This window comes from Molothrus aeneus, chromosome 5 (genome assembly GCF_037042795.1).
Source record: "Molothrus aeneus isolate 106 chromosome 5, BPBGC_Maene_1.0, whole genome shotgun sequence".
Lineage (NCBI taxonomy): Eukaryota > Metazoa > Chordata > Aves > Passeriformes > Icteridae > Molothrus > Molothrus aeneus.
Genome location: NC_089650.1, coordinates 721,152 through 740,872, shown reverse-complemented (window position 1 = coordinate 740,872; position 19,721 = coordinate 721,152). Strand labels below are relative to the sequence as shown.

Here is a 19,721-nt window from a genome sequence, read left to right as displayed (position 1 = left end):
GGAAGTATCCCCCTGCAGCCAGAGATAAGTGAGTCATCATGAACTGTGGGGGGAATAATTAAGTGGGATATAGATATGCCTTTGTGAAACATTTCAGTTTATTTTGGGTTCATGTCATTCATATGAGGTGTTTGGTGATGAAGATGAAGCCCCAGAGCTGATGCTGCTGGAGCACCCCAATATGAAGAGGTGAATTAAGATCAGCAGTGAAAGAAAGCACATTGCAGACATTGTCCCCCCCAAATTGTGTGTTTGATTGTCCCTCTCTGTTCAGCAGGTCCAGGGTCAGCTGCCTCCATTGATGATCCCCGTGTTCCCTCCAGACCAGCGCACGCTGGCAGCAGCTGCCCAGCAAGGATTCCTCCTTCCTCCTGGCTTCAGCTACAAGGCGGGATGCAGTAAGTCCTGGGGGTTTCTCTAGCTGGAGTGGGTATTGCAGGTATTGCAGGGCACAGTCTGTATGAAAACAGCACCCTGTCCATGGACAAAGCCATCAGCTCGCAGAGATGAGTCAGAAACAGGGGATTGCTTGTTACAGCATGAGAAAAGCCTGTCAGAGGTGAAGGATGCGCTCCTACACAGCAGCCAAACATCTGACACAAGAGCTGCATTTGTGCACCTTCTCCCTGACAGGTCTTTCTGACAAGTGAACACGCTCATGACCACAAACTTGCATCTGAAGAGAAGCTATTTGAAACTTCCCAATAAATTTCAACACTGTTGTAAGAAAACATGTTTTTTTCCTGAAGCAGACTGCTTGCTATTTGTGAACTGAGGGCCTATTCTAGTCTCTTTCTTCACACAGAGCTCACATTAATCTCAATGGAGGTTCTGCACAGAGATCAAAGATAGCATATGCCTTTCAGTTTGATGGACTAACACAAACTCTGAGGATATTTGTGAGAGCCTAACACTTAAAAATACAGCATCTACTTTTTTAATCTTTGAAAGATTTGTATTGTTCTCTACATTCCACAGATTTTTTTTTTATTTTACTTAAGCCTTCTATAGGATTTCATCTTCCTGTCAACATGATGAGGATAAATACAAGTTAAGAAATAATGAAGGAACTTTATTTCTGTGAATAAACTTAGCTAGAGCATGAATTTCATAGACCTATTTTTCATGCACCTGTAGAACTCTTCTGCCATCAGTTTTCTACTGAGTTATCCTGGACTTGCTTGTTCTCCCCTTCTCTGTCTCTGGTTTGGGTGTTTGTTATGTCCATGTCATTGTATCCATCTGTATCCTTGACTAACTCACTAATTCATCAGTTGGTTTGAGTTACTCAGCACTTACCACTGCTGCATTTTTTGTAAACTTAGAACATAAAAAGATTTCTTTAGTTAAGCTGGCTTAGCCCACAATTTCAGATTTCTCTCAGCTTCTGAACATCACAGATGCAGTACTTGAGCAGTAACTCAGTTTCTTTGGCCACTAACACCTTTTCCTGATATTTTACAGACTGGGACCACTGTTGCAAATACTGTTCCAAACACTTCACATCCCTCAGCAGCTGCAGTGCCAAAAAATGGTCTCATTCAGTTCTTCCAGTGATTTCACACACTCAGCCTCTCAGTGATTCACATTGCAGAATGTGTAGCTGTGAGCCACGCTGAATGTGAATGCTGCCATCACTGTGGGTCTGGAAAAGGTCAGCAAAGCACACTGTTAGACAGGTCTGGCAGATGATATTGTTTCCATGTTAGTCAAGTCCAGCTTGGGTAGAAGGAGCTGAGGTGGTTTTTTCCCTTCTTTGTACTGCGTGCACATGAACTCCATGATGGTCCTGTAGTTCCTCACATCTGTGAAGTATTAACTCCATGATAATCCTGCAGTTCCTCACATCTATGAAGTGATAACTCCGTGATAGTCCTGTAGTTCCTCACATCTATGGAGTACTAACTCCATCATAGTCCTGTAGTTCCTGACATCTGTGGAATAATAACTCCAAGATAATCCTGCAGTTCCTCAACATCTATGAAGTATTAACTCATGATAGTTCTGTAGTTCCTCACATCTATGAAACAGTAATCCCATGATAGTTCTGTAGTTCCTCACATCTGTGGAAAAACAACTCCATTGTAGTCCTGTAGTTCCTCACATCTATGGAATACTATATCCATCATGGTCCTGTAATTCCTCACATCTAGTGAAATAGATGTGACATTACGTGTTTGTGTAACCCTGAAAATTGAAAGGCAAAAAGAGCAAAGTTTCTGCTGCTTCTGGCAGTGAGGCTTGGAATGAGCCGCGTGCCAAGCTGCAGGGCTGAGCAGGAGCCAGTGGAAAAAGGCAGCTCTGTGTTTGGTGGTTGCCTGGCATGTTTGGCTGAGAAGCTGAGGAGAAGTGATAAGTAGTCCAAAGGGTTTCTTCCTTTCACTCAGCATCTAGAGTAAACAAAAACTCACATTTAGCCACACCTGGAAAGTTCCACCTAGCTGCCTTCAAACCACAATATGTTCACATCAAGTCATGTTTTTGACAGACCACTAAAACTATTTCTCCCATTTTTTTGCTTGCCCTACTGTGTGTCAGTCCACTTAGCAAAGTCTGTGAACCAGAGAGCTTTGGGCACAATTTTGTTAAGCACCTGAGTGATTCAGGAGACTAAACCTCCCTATTAAGAGTGACAAATGCACTAGGATCTAGAGAATGTCCAGCAGATTAATTTCCTCAGCTTCTGAATGGGTTAAATGCCTGATTTTCACTAAGTTTGCTTTTGGGAGCAAAGCCCTCCTAGGAACTTCCAAAGACCCCCAGCATCATCTGTACATGACTGCCATTCTGTGGTTTAAAATCAGTGTCTGTGCCTGACAATAATGGATCTCACTTCCACATCTTCCCCAGTCAGTCCTTTTGGAAACCTGTCCTTCTTTCTGGACTGATTGCATTTTTCAGAATTGTTTTCTGTGGCTGACTGATGGAAATTCTCTAGTGATGATTCTGTTATTTATTAGCATTAACAACCTGCAGATAGGAATGATAAAAAGCTCCATGTGACTATTCAGTTTCAGTCACAAAGAACAAAAAACTGTGAAACCTTTCACATACTGTTCCTCAAAAAAAGTGAGCTTTGAAAATTTGGGGGAGAAGGAACAGAGACTCATTGCAACAACCAATATTTTCATAAGTAGCAAGTGATGCAGAGCTCCTTGACTTTGGAGACACATTGAAAGGGACATTTATGCTGCTCTGCACCCTGCCCCTGTGAGAATTTAGGATTCCAGGAGATGTATGGGCCAGGCTTCCTGGTTGAGCATTCTCAAACTTGTTTCTGTCCAGGCTGTTAAAATTGCTTAAACTGAGATGGTTCTTTTTCATGGAAATGTGTTGGGAAGGGCTTAAAGAGCAGCCTGGTCACAGTGGGAGCCTTTGCAGGGGCTGTGGTAGGAGCTGTTGGCCTCTTCAGCCCAGCCAGAATGTGTGATCAAGGCTCAGGGTGTGCAGAAGAGAAGAAATAATGAATAGCTGTACTACTGTTTTATTTGCATTCAGCTTAGATAACAAAACCTCATTTAACTTATTCAGTGCTTTCAGACCCACCTGTGCCTCCCCAGAGAGGGTGAAATGTGAGTCCCCCAATGATTTCAGAGTGAAAAGTGGGTTCCTGAGGCAGTGCTTACCAAAGGACTCATCACTCACCAGACAGAGGCTGGAAGAGAAGAGCACTGCTTTCTCTACACATACTTTGTTTTCTGAGCATTTAGACTGAAGAGAACACAAAAATAATCATAACAGTTGATAGCAGTGGTCCATTTGGACTCCTTTCATGGCAGATACCCAAGGAAGAACAAAAGTGCACTGATACTTTATCCCCATCCTTTGCCAGGTTGCAGTGACTGAGGACTCAGGAACCTTCTAACCCAGTGGTGGCATCGCTGTGAGATGTGGTGTTGGAAACAAAGAGTTTTTCTCTGCTTGGTTCCAGTCTGATGGAAAACATTCTAGAGAGATGAAATGCTCAAAAAAATCCAGCAGTATCAGTCTCTATTATGTGCAGAGCAAATGATTCAATTATGCTTTTCCAAATATTTTTCAAAATTGGGTAAATAAAGGGAGGAGAGGGGTAAATATTTTCTCCGTGGTTACATGGCAGGTCATGGTCTTTGGCTTCCGATTTGATGTACTACATTTCCTTTTCTTTCTTTTTCCCCATAGCAGACCATGCTTGGGAGTGGCTTGGGTTTTCATTTTGTTTTGTTTTTTTAAACAGATGGTTTGCATTACATAAGGGACAATTTACACAAGTTGACACTTCCCCTTTTTTCTCTATGGCATATTGTGTGGTGGTAAAGTTGGCAGAGATGAAGGGAGGAACTTCTACTAGGATTACATTTCTATTTGAGAAAAAGATTCATATTCTCTGGTTCCAGTTAATTTTCAACCTCCATACCTAGATATAATTGCATGTATAAAATGTTTAATATTATTATTTACAACTGAAGTACTTTTTCTTATGAGGAAAAAAAAAGTTGGCAGTATGTGATGGGCTATATAATCCACAATTAGCAAGGGAAATACTGATTATGTACTTACTTGCCCTGTATTTAGTTAATTATGCAATGTGTGCTATTTGAAATTGAAGTTTTTTGAGTTTTTCATGCAAACCTCTTTATATGTATTTTATGATACACATAATACGTCATTTTTAGATAGATAAATAATGCAAATCTTTTTCTGAAGGGCTGGTGTTTCAAGGTTAGTTGTTGACTAAGTTAGTGACTGGCAGCATGAGCAAATTTGAGGAGTGACCCAGTATCCCAACTATTTAAACTGGTTTTAGCAGCAGAGCACCTTCCTTTTCAGCTGATGCTGAAATCAAACAGACTCTGATTGTTGCATTTCCCAGAGCTTCTCCCACTTTTGGGCTCCCCAGACTGGCTCAGGTCATTTAACCCTTCTTTTCTTCTCGTCTCATACTCTTATCACTGGTTACTCCTGCTAGTTCAGCCCTCCTTGTGGTACTCAGCAGATAATAGACACAGCTCCCAGATTTTAGCAATGGCAAGGGAAATGTCAGCTCTGCTGAGGTCTGAGGAGCTGTTGCTGTTGACTTCACTGAAGTCAGATTTCACACCAGATGATACAGATCTGCTAGGGCCACTCTTAGAAATAATTAGAATTTATTTAGAGCTAATTAATATTTGAGAAGTGCTTTGAAAGCATAAAAATGGTGCAAGTGATAAAAGAGAAGAAGTTTTGTATTGTGCCCTTTAAAAACTGCGTAGTTCTTCCCCTGAGCAAGCTGCTCATCATTTGTAGGTAGTATGATCCTTTTATTAATGCACAAATGGGTCTGTATGATCCTTTTATTAATGCACACATGGATCTGTATGATCCTTTTATTAATGCACACATGTATGGGTCTGTATGATCCTTTTATTAATGCACACATGTATGGGTCTGTATATGGAATATTGGAATATTAAGGCATGGCTGTATCTCCTATATAAGAGATGCTGAAGGGTGTGGAATAAAGATTTGGAGAAGCACAAGGGATTGCTTCTGGGGGCTAAGATACAAAAAAGGCAGAAGGAGTTAGGATGAGAACAGTTCTCTGGGTCAGCATGGTCAGAAGGTTTCCATCTACATCTGCAGCACTGCCTGTCAGTGGTTTCCAGGTCAGCCACACAGAGTAGCCAAATTTTGATGGGTCTTCCCTAATTAGTGATGCTAAGTAGGATTAATTTAGGAAACTGCACTCCAACATTTCTTAAAACATTTGGTCATCATGTTAAAAGGAAGGAAATGTTGACTTGTGCCTAAAGGATTGTGGTGTGTTCTGTCAGTCCTAAATCTTTTCAGGATGACTGAAGCTGTTGAATTCCAGAGTTTCTTCTGTAGAAGATGAAGAACAACTCACCTTGTTTTCTAAACTAAGGTGTGCAATAAATTGAGTTATTTGGAGATTTTTAGGATTTGTTTTCTCAGGAAACAATAGTTGCCAAGTCTGTATTTCCAGCAATGGGATTTACCCCAAGTACATTTTCCAGGTTATTGGCAAATTCTCAGGAACAGATAGTCTTTTATTTGCTGATACCTGTGTTGTTTTTAGAGTAATATGACAAATTTTGGAAACAAGAATTGTTTTTCCTTGCCCATTTGTCCTGTGCCCTGTGGATAATTTGTTGTAACAAATTGTATTGTGTTTGCAGTCAGATGTCATCAACACAAGGGTTTTTTTGAAAGCACTTTAATCCCCTATTTCAACCATATCCAATTGAGGGGGCAGAGCCTGAATATACAGTAGGTACATTTTACATGTCTTACATATCAGCTTGTTGCTGCTGGAGGTGTTCTAAATAATTCACAGAAATTTATTGATGAAATATCTGATTACCTCTTAAAATTGGCAGAATATGAGAGATGAACAAGTCAAGCCTATATAAAATTGAAATATGCTGAATTTACCGTTCATCTATGTTCTGAACAATAATTCTGATGTCTGATAAAAGCGAAGCTCTCAGTTAATTGGTTCCTCACATAATACAATAAAATTAATGTTTAGGAGTTAAATACCATAAAGTTCCTCAGGGAAAATTGCTGATGTGCCTCTGTTTTTCAGTCAGTCACATGTTTCATGTTTAATGGAGTATCATGTGGATTGTCTTACAATTTTACTTGTGCTCTGTGTCCCTTTTTCTGTCTTCTAAAGAGACTTGAGTGCTAATTTCTGATTTAACTGTGTCAGCTGACATGCAGGTCATGACAATCACCAAATCACAAGGAAAAAACATTGACATTGCTGTGTTTTTATCAGGATGGCAGACACAGAAGCTGTGTGTTGTGAAGACCACATGCTGTAGATTCTTTATGAAGATAGATGTTAGCTATCTTCCAGGGCTGCTGTTCATGCCTTGGACAGGAAGGAGCATATGACCCAAGCCTCACATTCCCCCAGGATTAGGGAAGAGCAATGTGGATAGACATTGTAATGTGGATAGAGCATTGTGGGTAGGCACAGCAAGAAGGAGCAGTTTTTGGTTGCAGCTCTGGCTCTCAGCATCCATGGGGATGTGATGGTTCTGTGGGGTTGCAGATGTGGTGGAAGGAGACAGGGATGTAGAACAGAACACAACTGAAGGCTGTTTCTAAATGGAAGAGTTCCACAGCTCCCCATCTCTGTGTGGCTTCTCTTCATTATTCCAGTGACAGCAAAGCACAGGCAGAACAGCTGGGGACCTGTTAAACAGGCTGGCAGTTTCAGCTCAGTTTCCAGGCCATGAACAATGTCTGGTGCTTCACTGTTATCCATAGTTGGACAGCAGAATAAAGTCCTATATTTTTAAATTTATGAGCATGTACAAACCTTCGTGGAAATACTTTGGCTTTCCTTGGAAGCTGGAGTTTTTGAAGAAGTGTAATTTATTCTACAGGTATAGAACAAAGAGTAAAAAACATGTATTCTGCAATCATGGATTGTTCTGTTTGGCAGGGGTGTCTGAAGGCTTGCAGTGCAACCTCTTGCTTCAGGCAGGGTCATCAAGGAGATGGGCTCAGATCACTCAGGGCTTTATTCAGCTGGGGCTTGCCAAGCTCCAAGGACAGGGAGTGCAGCTGTTTGCACAACTCTCCACATCTGGCTGTCCTTGTGGGGAAGGTCTGAACCAGTTGGGGTTTCCTTTTGGAAGCCACTGGTGGTGTCTTCTTCATACTCTTTTTCTTATTAATTTAAATCCAGAAGTCAGGGAACACTGCTCATGTCTTCCACAGCCTCCCATTCCTTTTCCTGCATGTCCACCATCTCACCAAGAGGATGAGAGGAAAGTGAGGTTGATAATAAATGAGTGGGGAGAAGAGATGCAGTGCCTTACCTGTCAGCTGGCCATCAACTGTGATTATTCATTATAAATACGCTTAAGTGATAAATGGAGTGTAAAATTATTGTGGCTTTTTCTAGAAGTTGTCAAAAATAGGGGGAAAGAGAACATAGAATTCCTTTTCAGTCAACAGAATGTCCTGTAAGAAAATGGTTATTTTGGTATTTTTCATGGAATTTAGTTTAGCATACTGGTCTTGCAAATTATAATTTAAGAGTTAGGTTTTGTTTTGTACTCTTCATATTCTTTACACTGTTTTCTTTTCTCTTCTTCCATGGTCTCCAACTTTTTTTCATTTGCTGTCCCTGAAAGATAGGGAGGAGAAAAACAATGAGTTTTTTTAAAAATCTCAGGGAATAAATGCCCTACTTCTCCTCTTCTGGTATCCTTCTTTTAAGAGAAGAAAATTTCAGGGAAAAAAAAATTTACTGTTCTATTGTTTCATATAATCAGGTTCAACTTTAAAATCCTGTCAAAACATTATAATTTAACATTAGCATGTAACTTGATTTATATAGCAAGTAAGACAATTGTGCCTGCTCTGAAGAGCTTGCAGCCTGTCAGGAGACAAGACAAGACACTAGGGGGGATTACACCATGAAGGAGAATAAATGAGATGAGTGACAGAAAAAGGAATACAAAAAACATCTTCAGGGTTTTGGTGAATGGTGCAACAGACATTATGTTAACTCTTATGCTTTATTTTCACTTAAAAAAATTCCCAATGCTTTTTAACTTTAAAAAAACCTCCTTTGATAAAATTTTGCAAAACATATAAATGGTTTTAGAGCCATTGTTGTATTTCCACAAGTACAGAATCATTTCATACCTGTGAGCTGGTAGCCAGTCAGCTGAAAATGAAGTTCCTAAACACAGAGCTGTAATTTTGTGTGCTGGGAAAAAAAATGTCCCCTTGGCTCTGGACCACAGCTTAACTCTGCAGAAAAGGGCTTTCAGTGGAGGATCACAGGAGAGTTCATAGAAAGCGTGGTTTAAAAGTGAATGTGCTTCATGAAAAATCCTCTTGTAAGCAAGATCTTGGAAGATTATTTTGGGCAAGGATGAAGGTGTGATTTGAAATTGAAAGAAGTTGCAGTGCATAAATTATCAGGAAAGAGGTTCTGGGTATGTTTGTGGAAGATGGACCAGAAGAAGGATTGAGAAAGAAATAAAGTTTTGGCACAGAATTGAGGACACAGCCTTGTGCTCTAGCACTGCCCACAGTGGGCACCAGTACTATTCCTCTATATTCTGATATTGCCCATGAATTATCCCCCCTCAGCTGCCCCAGGCTGACATTTCCCCTTCCCTTCTTCAGCTGCTGCATCACCAGTGCATGAATCCTGGGTTCTCTTTATGTAGCCAGCCTTGAAGAATTCTGCTCTTCAAAGTGATGTCACCAGCTAGCTGGGAAATAATTATGTATTAGGCAATAATACACCAGCTAATGAAATGATTTTTACCTTGTTGTCACCATAAAAATCGCAGCCTTTGATCTGCTCCATGTTTTACCATATGGCCTACTAAAGAAAAACAACAATAAAACTTCTCTCTGCTGCTTTTTTTGTACAGAAAGTCCACACATAACAAGAGAGGTATTTTGGAACATGAAATGACTGCACAAAATGTTTCTTTTGGTGACTGAAAGATGCTCCTGCCTGCATGCATTCGATTAATAATGAATTTTGGAAATGGAAATATGCTACGGTTGTTTGAGATTTTATTGGTGCTTTCAGAGGTACAGACTTGTGAGTGGCTTGGGAAATACCCATTTCTGAGAACTGCCTGTCTTGTCTCACATTCCTGAAATGCTCCTAGAGCTTGGGAAAAAAATGTAGCTACTTCTTATATCTAAAAATAAGATGTAATGTAATAGTTGAGACGTGCATTTCCCAGATTTCAGAATTAGCTAAAACTGTTTAGTTAATAAGGTCACTGTGATATGGGAATAACTTTTAGGATACAATGAAAGATGCAGTATGTTCTAGAGCAACAGCAAAAAATGTGTGTTTATCAGACAAGACTGGAGATCTTTGCTGGTATTTTGGGGGCTGGCAGGTGCTCCTGCACCGTGTGGTGTCAGTATGTGAGTGCTTCATGGATAGAGTTCCAGAACCTTCCCTGGGTCTGCAGAGCTGTCTGTGGGTTTTAATCTTGGCTCTTCCACTGGGCTGTTGGTGGGAATAGTGGGATTTAGGAATTAGCATGATGGGCTGAGGCTGTGTGTGGAGAGAAATGTGGGAGAGTGCATGGAAGCTATCTTTTAATATCTGTGTTTTAATACAAATCATTCAGAACTAGAAATTTAATAGGCTGTAAGAATCAGCATCCTGCTATGAAAATTTCCCTCATTCTTTCTTTTTTTTTCAGTTGAAAAAAGAAAAATTTTATCTTCTTTCACAGCTTTTTTTTGATCAGAATGTCTTCTTTAGGAGGGAGTTTTGGAATGATGCTGAGCTCATTCAGTGGTGCTGTGGAAGCAGCTGAACACCTCTGTCCTTGATTCTCTGGCCACTGTTTCCTTTTCCTCTGTGCCCTCACGTGTCTGAGGCCACTGCTTAGGTCACAAGGTAGCTCTCCAGAAAATGCCAAGTCAGAAAGATTTTTTAATTCAGTCCCTGATAGGAAAAGGCAGGTGGGTGCCTCAGAAAGCAAAATAAGATTGGAAAATGTAAAACAATGGCTTTCTCTGGGGAAGAAAAAGAAAGCCAAGCATGCCAGGAAATCTGCTGCCCATTGACAAATAAATAAATAGAATTGTTGTGGCAGAGACACTTGGGAATGGGGATGCCTGTGGACATTTTGGTTTGCATTGCTTGGCTGGCCAGCCCTGGATGGCTGTGAGGCTTCAGTCAACAAAGCATTACTTAAAGTGTTCTTAAATATAAACAGGCACATTTATTTAAGTTAAATATCTGTTAGGATGCTTTGCCAGCCCAGTTGCTGTTGGTCCTCCATTACTGGAAGTTGTGGTGTTTAATTCTTAGCAAGAGGAGATCAAAATCCTTGAATGACAAGGTGTAACTGGAGAAGATTGCATTATAAAAAGGGAAGATAAACATTAGCCACTTACCTGAATGTGTGTACACCAGCACAGCTTATTTCAAACATTTAAAAAGAAATTATATAAATTTATTTCACTTTTTCTGTTTCCTGTAACTAAGGCTTGATAACATTTGAAACTTTAGTTCAATAACAATTATTAATGATTGTACAAGCACCCCGCGTTACCTCCTTAATTGTCTTTTGTATTTTTTCGCCCAGTTTATTCAAAAAAGCACAATAAATGGGAAAATTTTAATCTACCTTTTTTATAACATGTACAGCAACATTGAGGTAGATTTTCCTGATAGTGTTCTGCTTTTTCCATAGTCTGTTTTTGTGCTGTAGAAATCAGGCATGCCACCAGAACATAGGGATATACAGAAATGCTGTAGTGAGCCTTATTTGGATGGAAAGCATTAAAACATTTTATACCCCAGAGAAGCAATATAATGTGTGTAACATTTCTTATTATTTTTGCTAGTTTTCCTCATAGTTTTGTGGATGGGGTAGTATGAAGTTTATTTTAACAAATCGGAAGTGTTAGAGTTGACCAGAAGTGAGCTCTCCATATCATTAAAATGAGCCGGTCTCCATCTCAATTTTTGCCATTTCAGATAATTTTCCTTTCTAAATGCCTGCAATTTTTCTTAAAACCTTTACTGGCTCCTTTTATCTCATTAAGCACAATGCAGTTCTTACTAAAAGTTGAAGTAGTTTTCCTTCAGAAGCAAAATTGAATCTCAAGTCATGAAGTGGAGTTGGTGCAGGGATTTCAAAGGCTTGTATCTGATTTCCTTAGCTTCACGTGCTTTTTCCTGTTGCAGGATCAAACCCTGCCACTAAAGTGAGATTTTTTTCCTCTCCTGAAAGAAAACAGTGTTCAATTGAGTGCCATTTCTGCTCTGCGTGAGGCTCAGTTTGCTAACAGTGAGCGGAGTTTAGTTAACTTCATATTTTGGACAAGCTTGTAAATTTGTTCCCTTCTAATGCTGTGATCTTATCAAGGTTGTACTGTTTTCCTTTTCTTCTCCTCCACCCCCATCTTCTTTCTTTCCTTTTTTTGAAGTGCAGCCTTCTGATCAATGTGCACTTTTTTTTTTCCATTTCCCTAAATACATCATGAAAAAGGATGAGGTTTCCGCCTTAATTGCTTGTGCCTTTTATTCACATTCCTCTCCCAGCCAGAATTGTGAAAAGAGTGTTAGTAAAAGGCTGCACAATAGAGCTTTTCATTAGGCCTCAACAAGGCACACAAAGGAAGGCTTTTGGAAAGAGTGAATGCAGGACTTTAATTTGCAGGTGGAGAGCAGATAAAAGGTGCTGACGCCTCTATTATTCTCTTACTTAGGTGACCCCTACCCCGTTCAGCTGATCCCAACTACCATGGCAGCTGCTGCCGCAGCAACGCCGGGCTTAGGCCCTCTCCAACTGCAGGTAAGTCCCAGCTCAATGCAGGGGAGGCAAAGGTTAAGTAAATATGAAAACCAGTTTTCCTTTCCTGTGCAACACAGTGCAATTAACAGGGGTCTTGGGGCTGTTCTCTCCGCAAAGAATTTGCATCTTGAGCAGAAGAGTCATCAGATGATAACACGTTTTCCTCTCACCTTGCTGGAAGTTTTTGTTGCTTTTTTGTGTCCCTGTTGTCAAGTTAACTGCTTGTAGGTTTGTACTTTGAGTTTCCTCATAGCAGGACGTTTGCTTTTCTTGCTGGCGTGGTTTAACCCCAGACAACAGCTCAGTGCTACACAGCCACCACTCTGACTTCCCAGAAGTGGGCATTGGGAAACACAAGGTAAAACCTGGGGGTTGAGATAAGAACAGTTCCATAAATGATATCTAGTAAAATGCAATAGTAGTAATAGCAATGATTGTAATGGAAAAGAGAGAAGAATAAAACCCAGGAAAACAATTGCTCTTCACCTGCTGACCAGTGCCAGCCTGTTCCCAAGCAGTGGTTGACCCCAGTTCACTGACTGAACATGATGTTCTCTGCTGTGGAATATTCCTTTGGCCACTTCAGGTGAGCTGTCCCAGCCTTGCTGCCTCCCAGTGCTCTTGTGCAGCTTCTCACAACCTGAGAAATCCTTGGTTTAGGGTAAGGACTACTCAGCAACAGCCCAAACATGGATATGTTACCAAACGTTATTGTCATCCTAAATCCAAAGCACAGCACTGTACCAGCTGCTGAGAAGAAAGGCAGTGCTGTCCCAGCTGAAACCAGGACACTTTTCCATTAGATTGTTCTCCTGCAGGCTGTAAAAATACCAAAATGCTGGAATGGATTGTCAGGCAGAAGAGCTCTGTCCTGACAAGCACTTTTAAACTGCTTAGAAGTCGTTAACATGATTATGTCCTTTCAGGCCATAAGCTCTTCAGAGCAATAACTGGCCCCTCCTACTGTGTTTTATGGTACCCAGAGCATTTTAGGCACTGCTGTAGGGCAGATAATTAGTGATTATTCTAATTCAACATGGACAATGAGAGAACAGGTGGAAAGATACTGAAGGGTTGGAGTTGTTTTCAGCTACAATAGAGTTGACCTGGTAGCCAGATGTATCTGATTGAGACTGTCAGTATTCTGAATTTTGGAGGCATTAGGCTGTCCATGGGTCTTAATGCTAGCAAGTCTGGATATTCCTGATCAGCCACACAGCCCTTGGAATTGAGCAAGTGTGGTGTCCATTGCCACAGTGTGAATTTTGGTACCTGTTGTGTATGTTGGGCTGGTAGGAGGAGGCCAAGTAATATTTGGGACTGAGAGGAAATCAAGATCCAAAAGATCTCTGATTCTGCAAAGTCTGGATTGCCATTCTGTCCTAGAAACATGAAAAGCCCCAAGCTCTGCACTGCAAGTGCATCTCCCTCTCAGGGCTGTTTGGAGCAGCAGAGCTCTGTACCTGCTTGGGCAGGCTCTGCCTTTCTGGCTGGGCTCTGTGAAATGCATCCTCCAGCCCAGCTTGGCCCACACCACTGTGTGTGGAGCACACATCAGATATTCCAGTTGTTTGGCCAGCCTGCTGGAGCGTGGGACACAGTTCTGGGGAAGATTTTTTTTTTTCTTTTGCTTTATTTTATTTTATTTTACCACAGCCAGCGGAAGTGAGCTGAGTTTCACAGAAATAGCTGCCAGTGTGTAAGCTGACACATTCCATGCACCACAGAGGTTAATACATTCATTCCTATTGTGCCTTTGTATGAAAAGCAACATTGTCTGTGTGGTAGTTCTGATTCTCTGAGTTACAAATACTGTGGGCGGCTCAGGAATCATGGGAGCCATAGAAGTCATCCCTCTGAAATGAATTTTGAGGTGTTTCAGTATTGATAAAGTGCTTTTAATAGCCAAACACACATGAGCAGACATATGGAAGCAAGAGGGAGGGAAAAAGGAAAAGCAAACATGGAACTAGCTAGCAATGCAGAAACAGCACTCTGATTCTAATTCTTATCTTTTCAGTCATTCAAGCTGGTCCTAAAATAATGCCTCAGTGCTCCAGTGAGATGGTAGGATGGTTTCTTTTCATTTCAGGACCAGCTTTGGGCTGTATCTATGTGTGCTGTGGGCTGAAGTATCCTGGTTAAAACAGGCTCTATCACAATACCAGTTTTCTTGCTAAAAGATGGGCTTTGTGCAAAAGTGACGGCAGTCATGAGGATCTTTGGATGAGTTTGGGTTATGGAAAAGTTGAGAACCTCAAAGGCCTCTTGTTTCTGTGCGGAGGACATTAAAATGAAAATATTGACCAAATTCACCTATGTTGTTTTGCTACATGTCTGGAGTTAGAGGGAGAGTTTGGCAGCCAGTCAGTGGGAGAGGCTCAAATTCCTGACTTAGCAAACTCTCTTAAATGTTTCAGATCTGATCTCTAAGGGCATCTCTAGTATATGCTAGAAATAAACTGAAGCTGATTGTTCTTCACATCTTACCAGTGATTTTTAGCTATCATTGCAGTCTATCTGATAGAAATTGGACATGCCTCTTAACTTCTGGTGCCATTTGAAAGAGTCAGGCTAGATTTGCTTCTGGAAGGGTTTTATCATACAGGATTCAAAACAGATGCCCACCTATGCTAACATGAGTGGAGCTCAGCTTAGTTGCTAGACTAGAAAGACTGTGCCTTCCAAACTCTGTTCAAATCCAGTTTAGCTCAATGGTGACTTTGTTGAGTCATAAAGAAAGATTCATGTTTGAATGTTTTTGCTCCAAACCCACCTTTAAGTGTCTTGGCAGTCCCTTTCAAGGAGCAACTCTTCTTACTTCAGACATTCCCCTGCTTAACTTATAATTCTGGTGTTCCCTGCACACCCTGTGTCATCTGGTCATCAGGCAGTAAAAGGTCAGAAAAGTGGCATGTTCCCTCTTCTCTTCTCTCTCTATCCTCCCTATCACTCATCTTTCAGACTCTGTGTACTTGAAGCAGGGGAGATCAAAGGACCTGACACAATGCTCAGTTTGTTGCTCCCAGCAAAATCCGATACACAGCGTTATCTCAGTGAAGACAAAGCCAAGGAATGTCTCTTGTTTGTTTATGGAACAATAAACACGGCTTTGTTATTTCACTAGAGAATTTTAAGTCGGGTCATGGCTTCAGCAGTGTACTGTGAGATCAACAGGAAGTGCTTTTTTTATCACTCAAAATCGAGTTTTTGTTTTTGTAAATGAAATGCACACTGCATTTATAGAAGAAGAGCTAGCACCTGGTTGTTCCTGTGGCAAAGGAGCTCTCTGTCAGTGAAGATGCAGTCCCTCATTTTGAGGTCCCCTGTTGGCTCGCAGTGATGGATTTGGAATCCAAAGCCCCCGTTCCTCTCCCCACCTCTGAGTCCCCTCTGGGGTGTAGAGATTCTGATATTTGCCCTGTGGGATTGCCTTGATTCCCAGGATCCACAGAGAGAGCAGTGGCTCAGTGAGGATGGAAGCTGACCCCCCTTGCATTGTCAGAGGCTGTAAAGGAAGCAGAGGGATGGGGCTGGAAAAGATGGAACTGCCACAGTGCAAGCTTGAACCTGTCCTCTGATAAAGCTCTGTCTGTCAGCCCCCTGTATTCACTCATTCCCACTTTGAGTGACAAAAATGCCATTTGGGGGGAAAAAAGCGGTTTTAGTTTTCCTTTGTTACTGAGAAAAGTCAGTCCTGAGCATCAGTGTGGTGAAATCCCTCTGGGTAAGCACAGGGTTTCTTACATCAAGTTATCCCCTCATAAACATCACCTGGTCTTGTTCTTCAGGAGTGGTGCAGGATGGCAGCTATGTTTCAGATGAGAGAAAACTGAACATAAATTGTGACTGTGTTTTACTGAACAGGGCTAATGACTCAACAGTACTGCTGGATGCCTTGTATGATGTTTTTTTCCTGTGTGCTTCAGCAGGCAAGGGAATTCAGTTCCTCCACCCTGGAGATCAGCACCGAAAGCTGTAAACAGAGATGTGGGGTAGCAAGTTTTGCACAAACTAAACTGCAGGGTTTGTTCTGGTGCCAGTCATCGTGGGCATAGCTAAGTATGAAATAGATGTTACTGTAAATCTGAGCAAATTCTTTATAAAATTGCATCTGAAAGTTTCTTTTCTGATAAAAAGTTTTTTGTGAGTAGTTTCTGAGCATTAGGAAAGAGGGGAACTAATCACACAGCGTGAAAAGTGAGAGGAATCTGCACCATTGGGAGTGGGAATGGTTCAGATTTCCCAGATTGCTTGTTTGATAACCAGATAGTGACAACAACTGATTAATTGGCAGTGACACAAATGCTTTATATACCCATAACTCCATTGAGAGATAATGCTGGATGAATAATGACAGCTGCCTGTGCAGTCCTACTGTATGGACATTTTGTGTCCTGTCAAAACACCAGAGCAGTCTGATGTAATACAGACTTCCTGCAAACATCTGCTCTTGGAAAAAAAACACCCCAAAAAGTTGGGAGTGCCAGCACTCAAACTTTCTTCCCTCTTCATCTCAGTGTGAGGCAGGCCTTCATAATTATTTGTGCTTGTGTTCAGCATCATGTCCAAATCTGTCAGTGTGTGAACCAGGAGAAGCTGCCATCAGTGCCTGAGTGTGAAAGCACTTGAGCTGCGTCTGAGCTCTGGCCACCAGTCCTTAGGAGAGTCCTGGATTCTCTATTTGTATAAAGATGAGGAGCACATTTAGACCTTAAACAGTCTGACCAAGTTTTTTAGTCTCTTTATTTGTATAAAGATGAGGAGCATATTTAGACCTTAAACCATCTGACCAAGTTTTTTAGTGTCTACTTCCTTATATTAAGAACACAGTTCAATTGATTTTTCTTACTACAGACCTGTTCTCTTAGTTGTGTGGTAAGATGCATACCAGGGATTGGATTTAAATGGAATTTTAAAAACTGGACCACAGTTTTGGAAATATTTGGGCCTCAAGCAGGCACTGATGTAAGAGATTAGATTTTGACAAAAAATTAAGCCTGTTTGGAGTTTGAGGGCTGTGCAGGATTGTTCACCCTGCTGTTATTTAGGTGTCAGCTCAGTACAAATTTTCCTTTGGAAAGCCTTGCTTGTAGGTATCCCAAGGATCCATAGTCACTGGGAAGGACAGAGCACTCTAACAAGTGTGCAGGGGCTGGTCAGGAGGCAGAGTGTTCCAGTGGTCACACAAGTATTCCATAAAACATCTGTTACTCTGGAACAAAAGTAAAGCATGACGTAAAAGTAAAATTAAAGCCTTCTCAGTCAGAAACCTTTTTTTTCTTACATATCAGCTTCCTTTTGGCTTCTTCACCATTGCAGGGATGAGCTACAGATAGATCTCCACTTACCCCAGCTCAGGGTATTTCTCTGGAGTATCTCCTTGAGTTTCACTTGAAATGGTGCTGAGGACAGAAGTTCCCCTTGCTCTTAAAGAGATATTGCCATATTGGCATGCATTAATTGTCAAAACTGGAGGGGTTTTTGCGTATCTCTTTCTAATTTCTTGCTATAACCTCTATTTATAACCAGTTTTGCCAGGTTAGGCAGTTGACCTTCCAGTGTTACAGCACCTCAGATCTGTGAAAGGAGACTCTGAAGAAGCTGTACAGACACTGTAGTGGTGCATCTGAATATTGAAAACTTTATTCTCCCCTTGTTTTGGGAAGTCAGGTTGCCAGAGCTGCAGAGACATCTGAATTATTTCTGGTGAAGGGAAAGTCTAGCACCCCATTATTGTCCCCAGTGAATGCAGCCAAGAGAGGGCAATGCTTCATCCATTATTCATTTGCTCTGCACTGGGGACCTCTTTGGGATATTGCTGTCACCAGTTCTTTGCTGACAGGGAAGTAAACTGGTTTTTAGCAGTGCAGGGTTATTTCTTCTATTTGCTGGGCAGTGTCTTCCTTTAAATACCATCTAAGCTGGCTTTTCAACAGCGAGAGCATCCTGCCCCTGTTTGTTTTTTACTTTACCTGTCCTCATTAATTGGACTCTGACTTCATTGAATCATTAGTGCACAGTTTAATTACAATATTATAATACTCATGCAATCCACTTAAGTATTAAAAAAAAAAAAAGTAGAATTAGTTTTTTCACTGTAAGCACACACATCTGGGGAAAAAACAACCAAGTGCAGGAAAAGTGGCATTTCTCATTAGCATAGCCAGGAGATGGCAGTTGTCCATCTGCCATTAGCTCAGTGCATGTCTGTGCTGTTTGCTGTGGCCATCACAAATAACAATAATAAGAAGAGTAATAAAGCAACAGTTATTGTTGGATGCCCTTTTAAACAATTTTTTTTTAAATTGTTGCATTATGCAGGTTATTCTATATTTATTATATATATTCTATTATATATAGAATATATATACAATTATTATAATCTTATATATTCTATTATATATAGAATATAGCATATTCTATATGTTATTCTATATTCTCTGCTTCTGTCTGCCAGTTCTTTCTGGCTGTGGAAGTGAATTGTTGGCCACTGGGTATTTGCCACCTGTAATGCACACAGGTAGCCAAGGTGGGTATTTCAAAAGTGTCACTGAAGACCAAGGTCCTCCAGCTAGAAAAATGGGGCCCAGAACTCTGCATGTAAAAGAAGCTGCAGCCATCTGACCAGGGTGAATAGCTCTGTGTTGTTGTGGGGTAAGTTGTCTTCTAAAAGTTTTATCTTTCCAAGGTTTCTTAGTGATGGTTTTAAGATACTCGGTAAACTCTAAAAGTAAGGTGTGGGGTGAGAGGCCGTGGATTGCCAAGAGCACCTCTGAAAAATCCCAACATTTTTAAATGAAAAAGTTCTCAATTCACTCCAGAGCAAGCCTTGCAACTCCAGGTGCAACCACTCCTGTCTTTCTGGATACCTGCTGGGAACCAGAGGTTGTGGTAGATTGTGTAAAAGCCTGAGCCGCAGAGCACAGCTCAAATAAATCTTGTTCATGGTGGGTAAGTGTGCTTTGGAGTTGGCATTTAAATAGCACATCTTGCCTTTGATAGAATCTTACACAGCTTTATGGGTAAACCAAATATATTCTATGAAAATAGATTTGGATAAAAAGCTTGATCACATCATTTTATCAGAATGCAGTCAATGTAGGGAAGACGGTGATCACAGAAGACTGCATGGGAATGCTTTGTGTTTTACTGAGCACTGTGGGTATCTGAGAACACACCACAGTGGACATTTGCAGGCAGTAAATACACATGGTAAAACAATACCATGGCTACTCGGTGCCTTGTCAAATTAGAGCTCCCTCCCCTCTCCAGGGGAAGGAATTAGCAGGGGTAGCACATTCATTTTATCTAGATTAACAGTCCTTTCTGCAGAACTTTCAGACTCCATGCGTATCTATGAAAAATGAAAAAAAGACTGGAAGATGACCAGCCTGTGTGCCTTGCAGTGGTGGCTCA

At 41.1% G+C, this 19,721-nt stretch overlaps 1 protein-coding gene across 1 annotated transcript in view; it reads left to right on the top strand.

Moving 5' to 3' along the window:
- SOX5 (SRY-box transcription factor 5) overlaps nt 1-19,721 on the top strand; it is a 279,452-nt gene that overhangs the window by 185,519 nt on the left and 74,212 nt on the right. The window contains exons 7-8 of the mRNA XM_066549577.1: nt 278-398; nt 12,217-12,302. Of these exons, the coding sequence (XP_066405674.1) occupies nt 278-398; nt 12,217-12,302 (207 nt within the window). The remainder of the gene's footprint in view (nt 1-277; nt 399-12,216; nt 12,303-19,721) is intronic.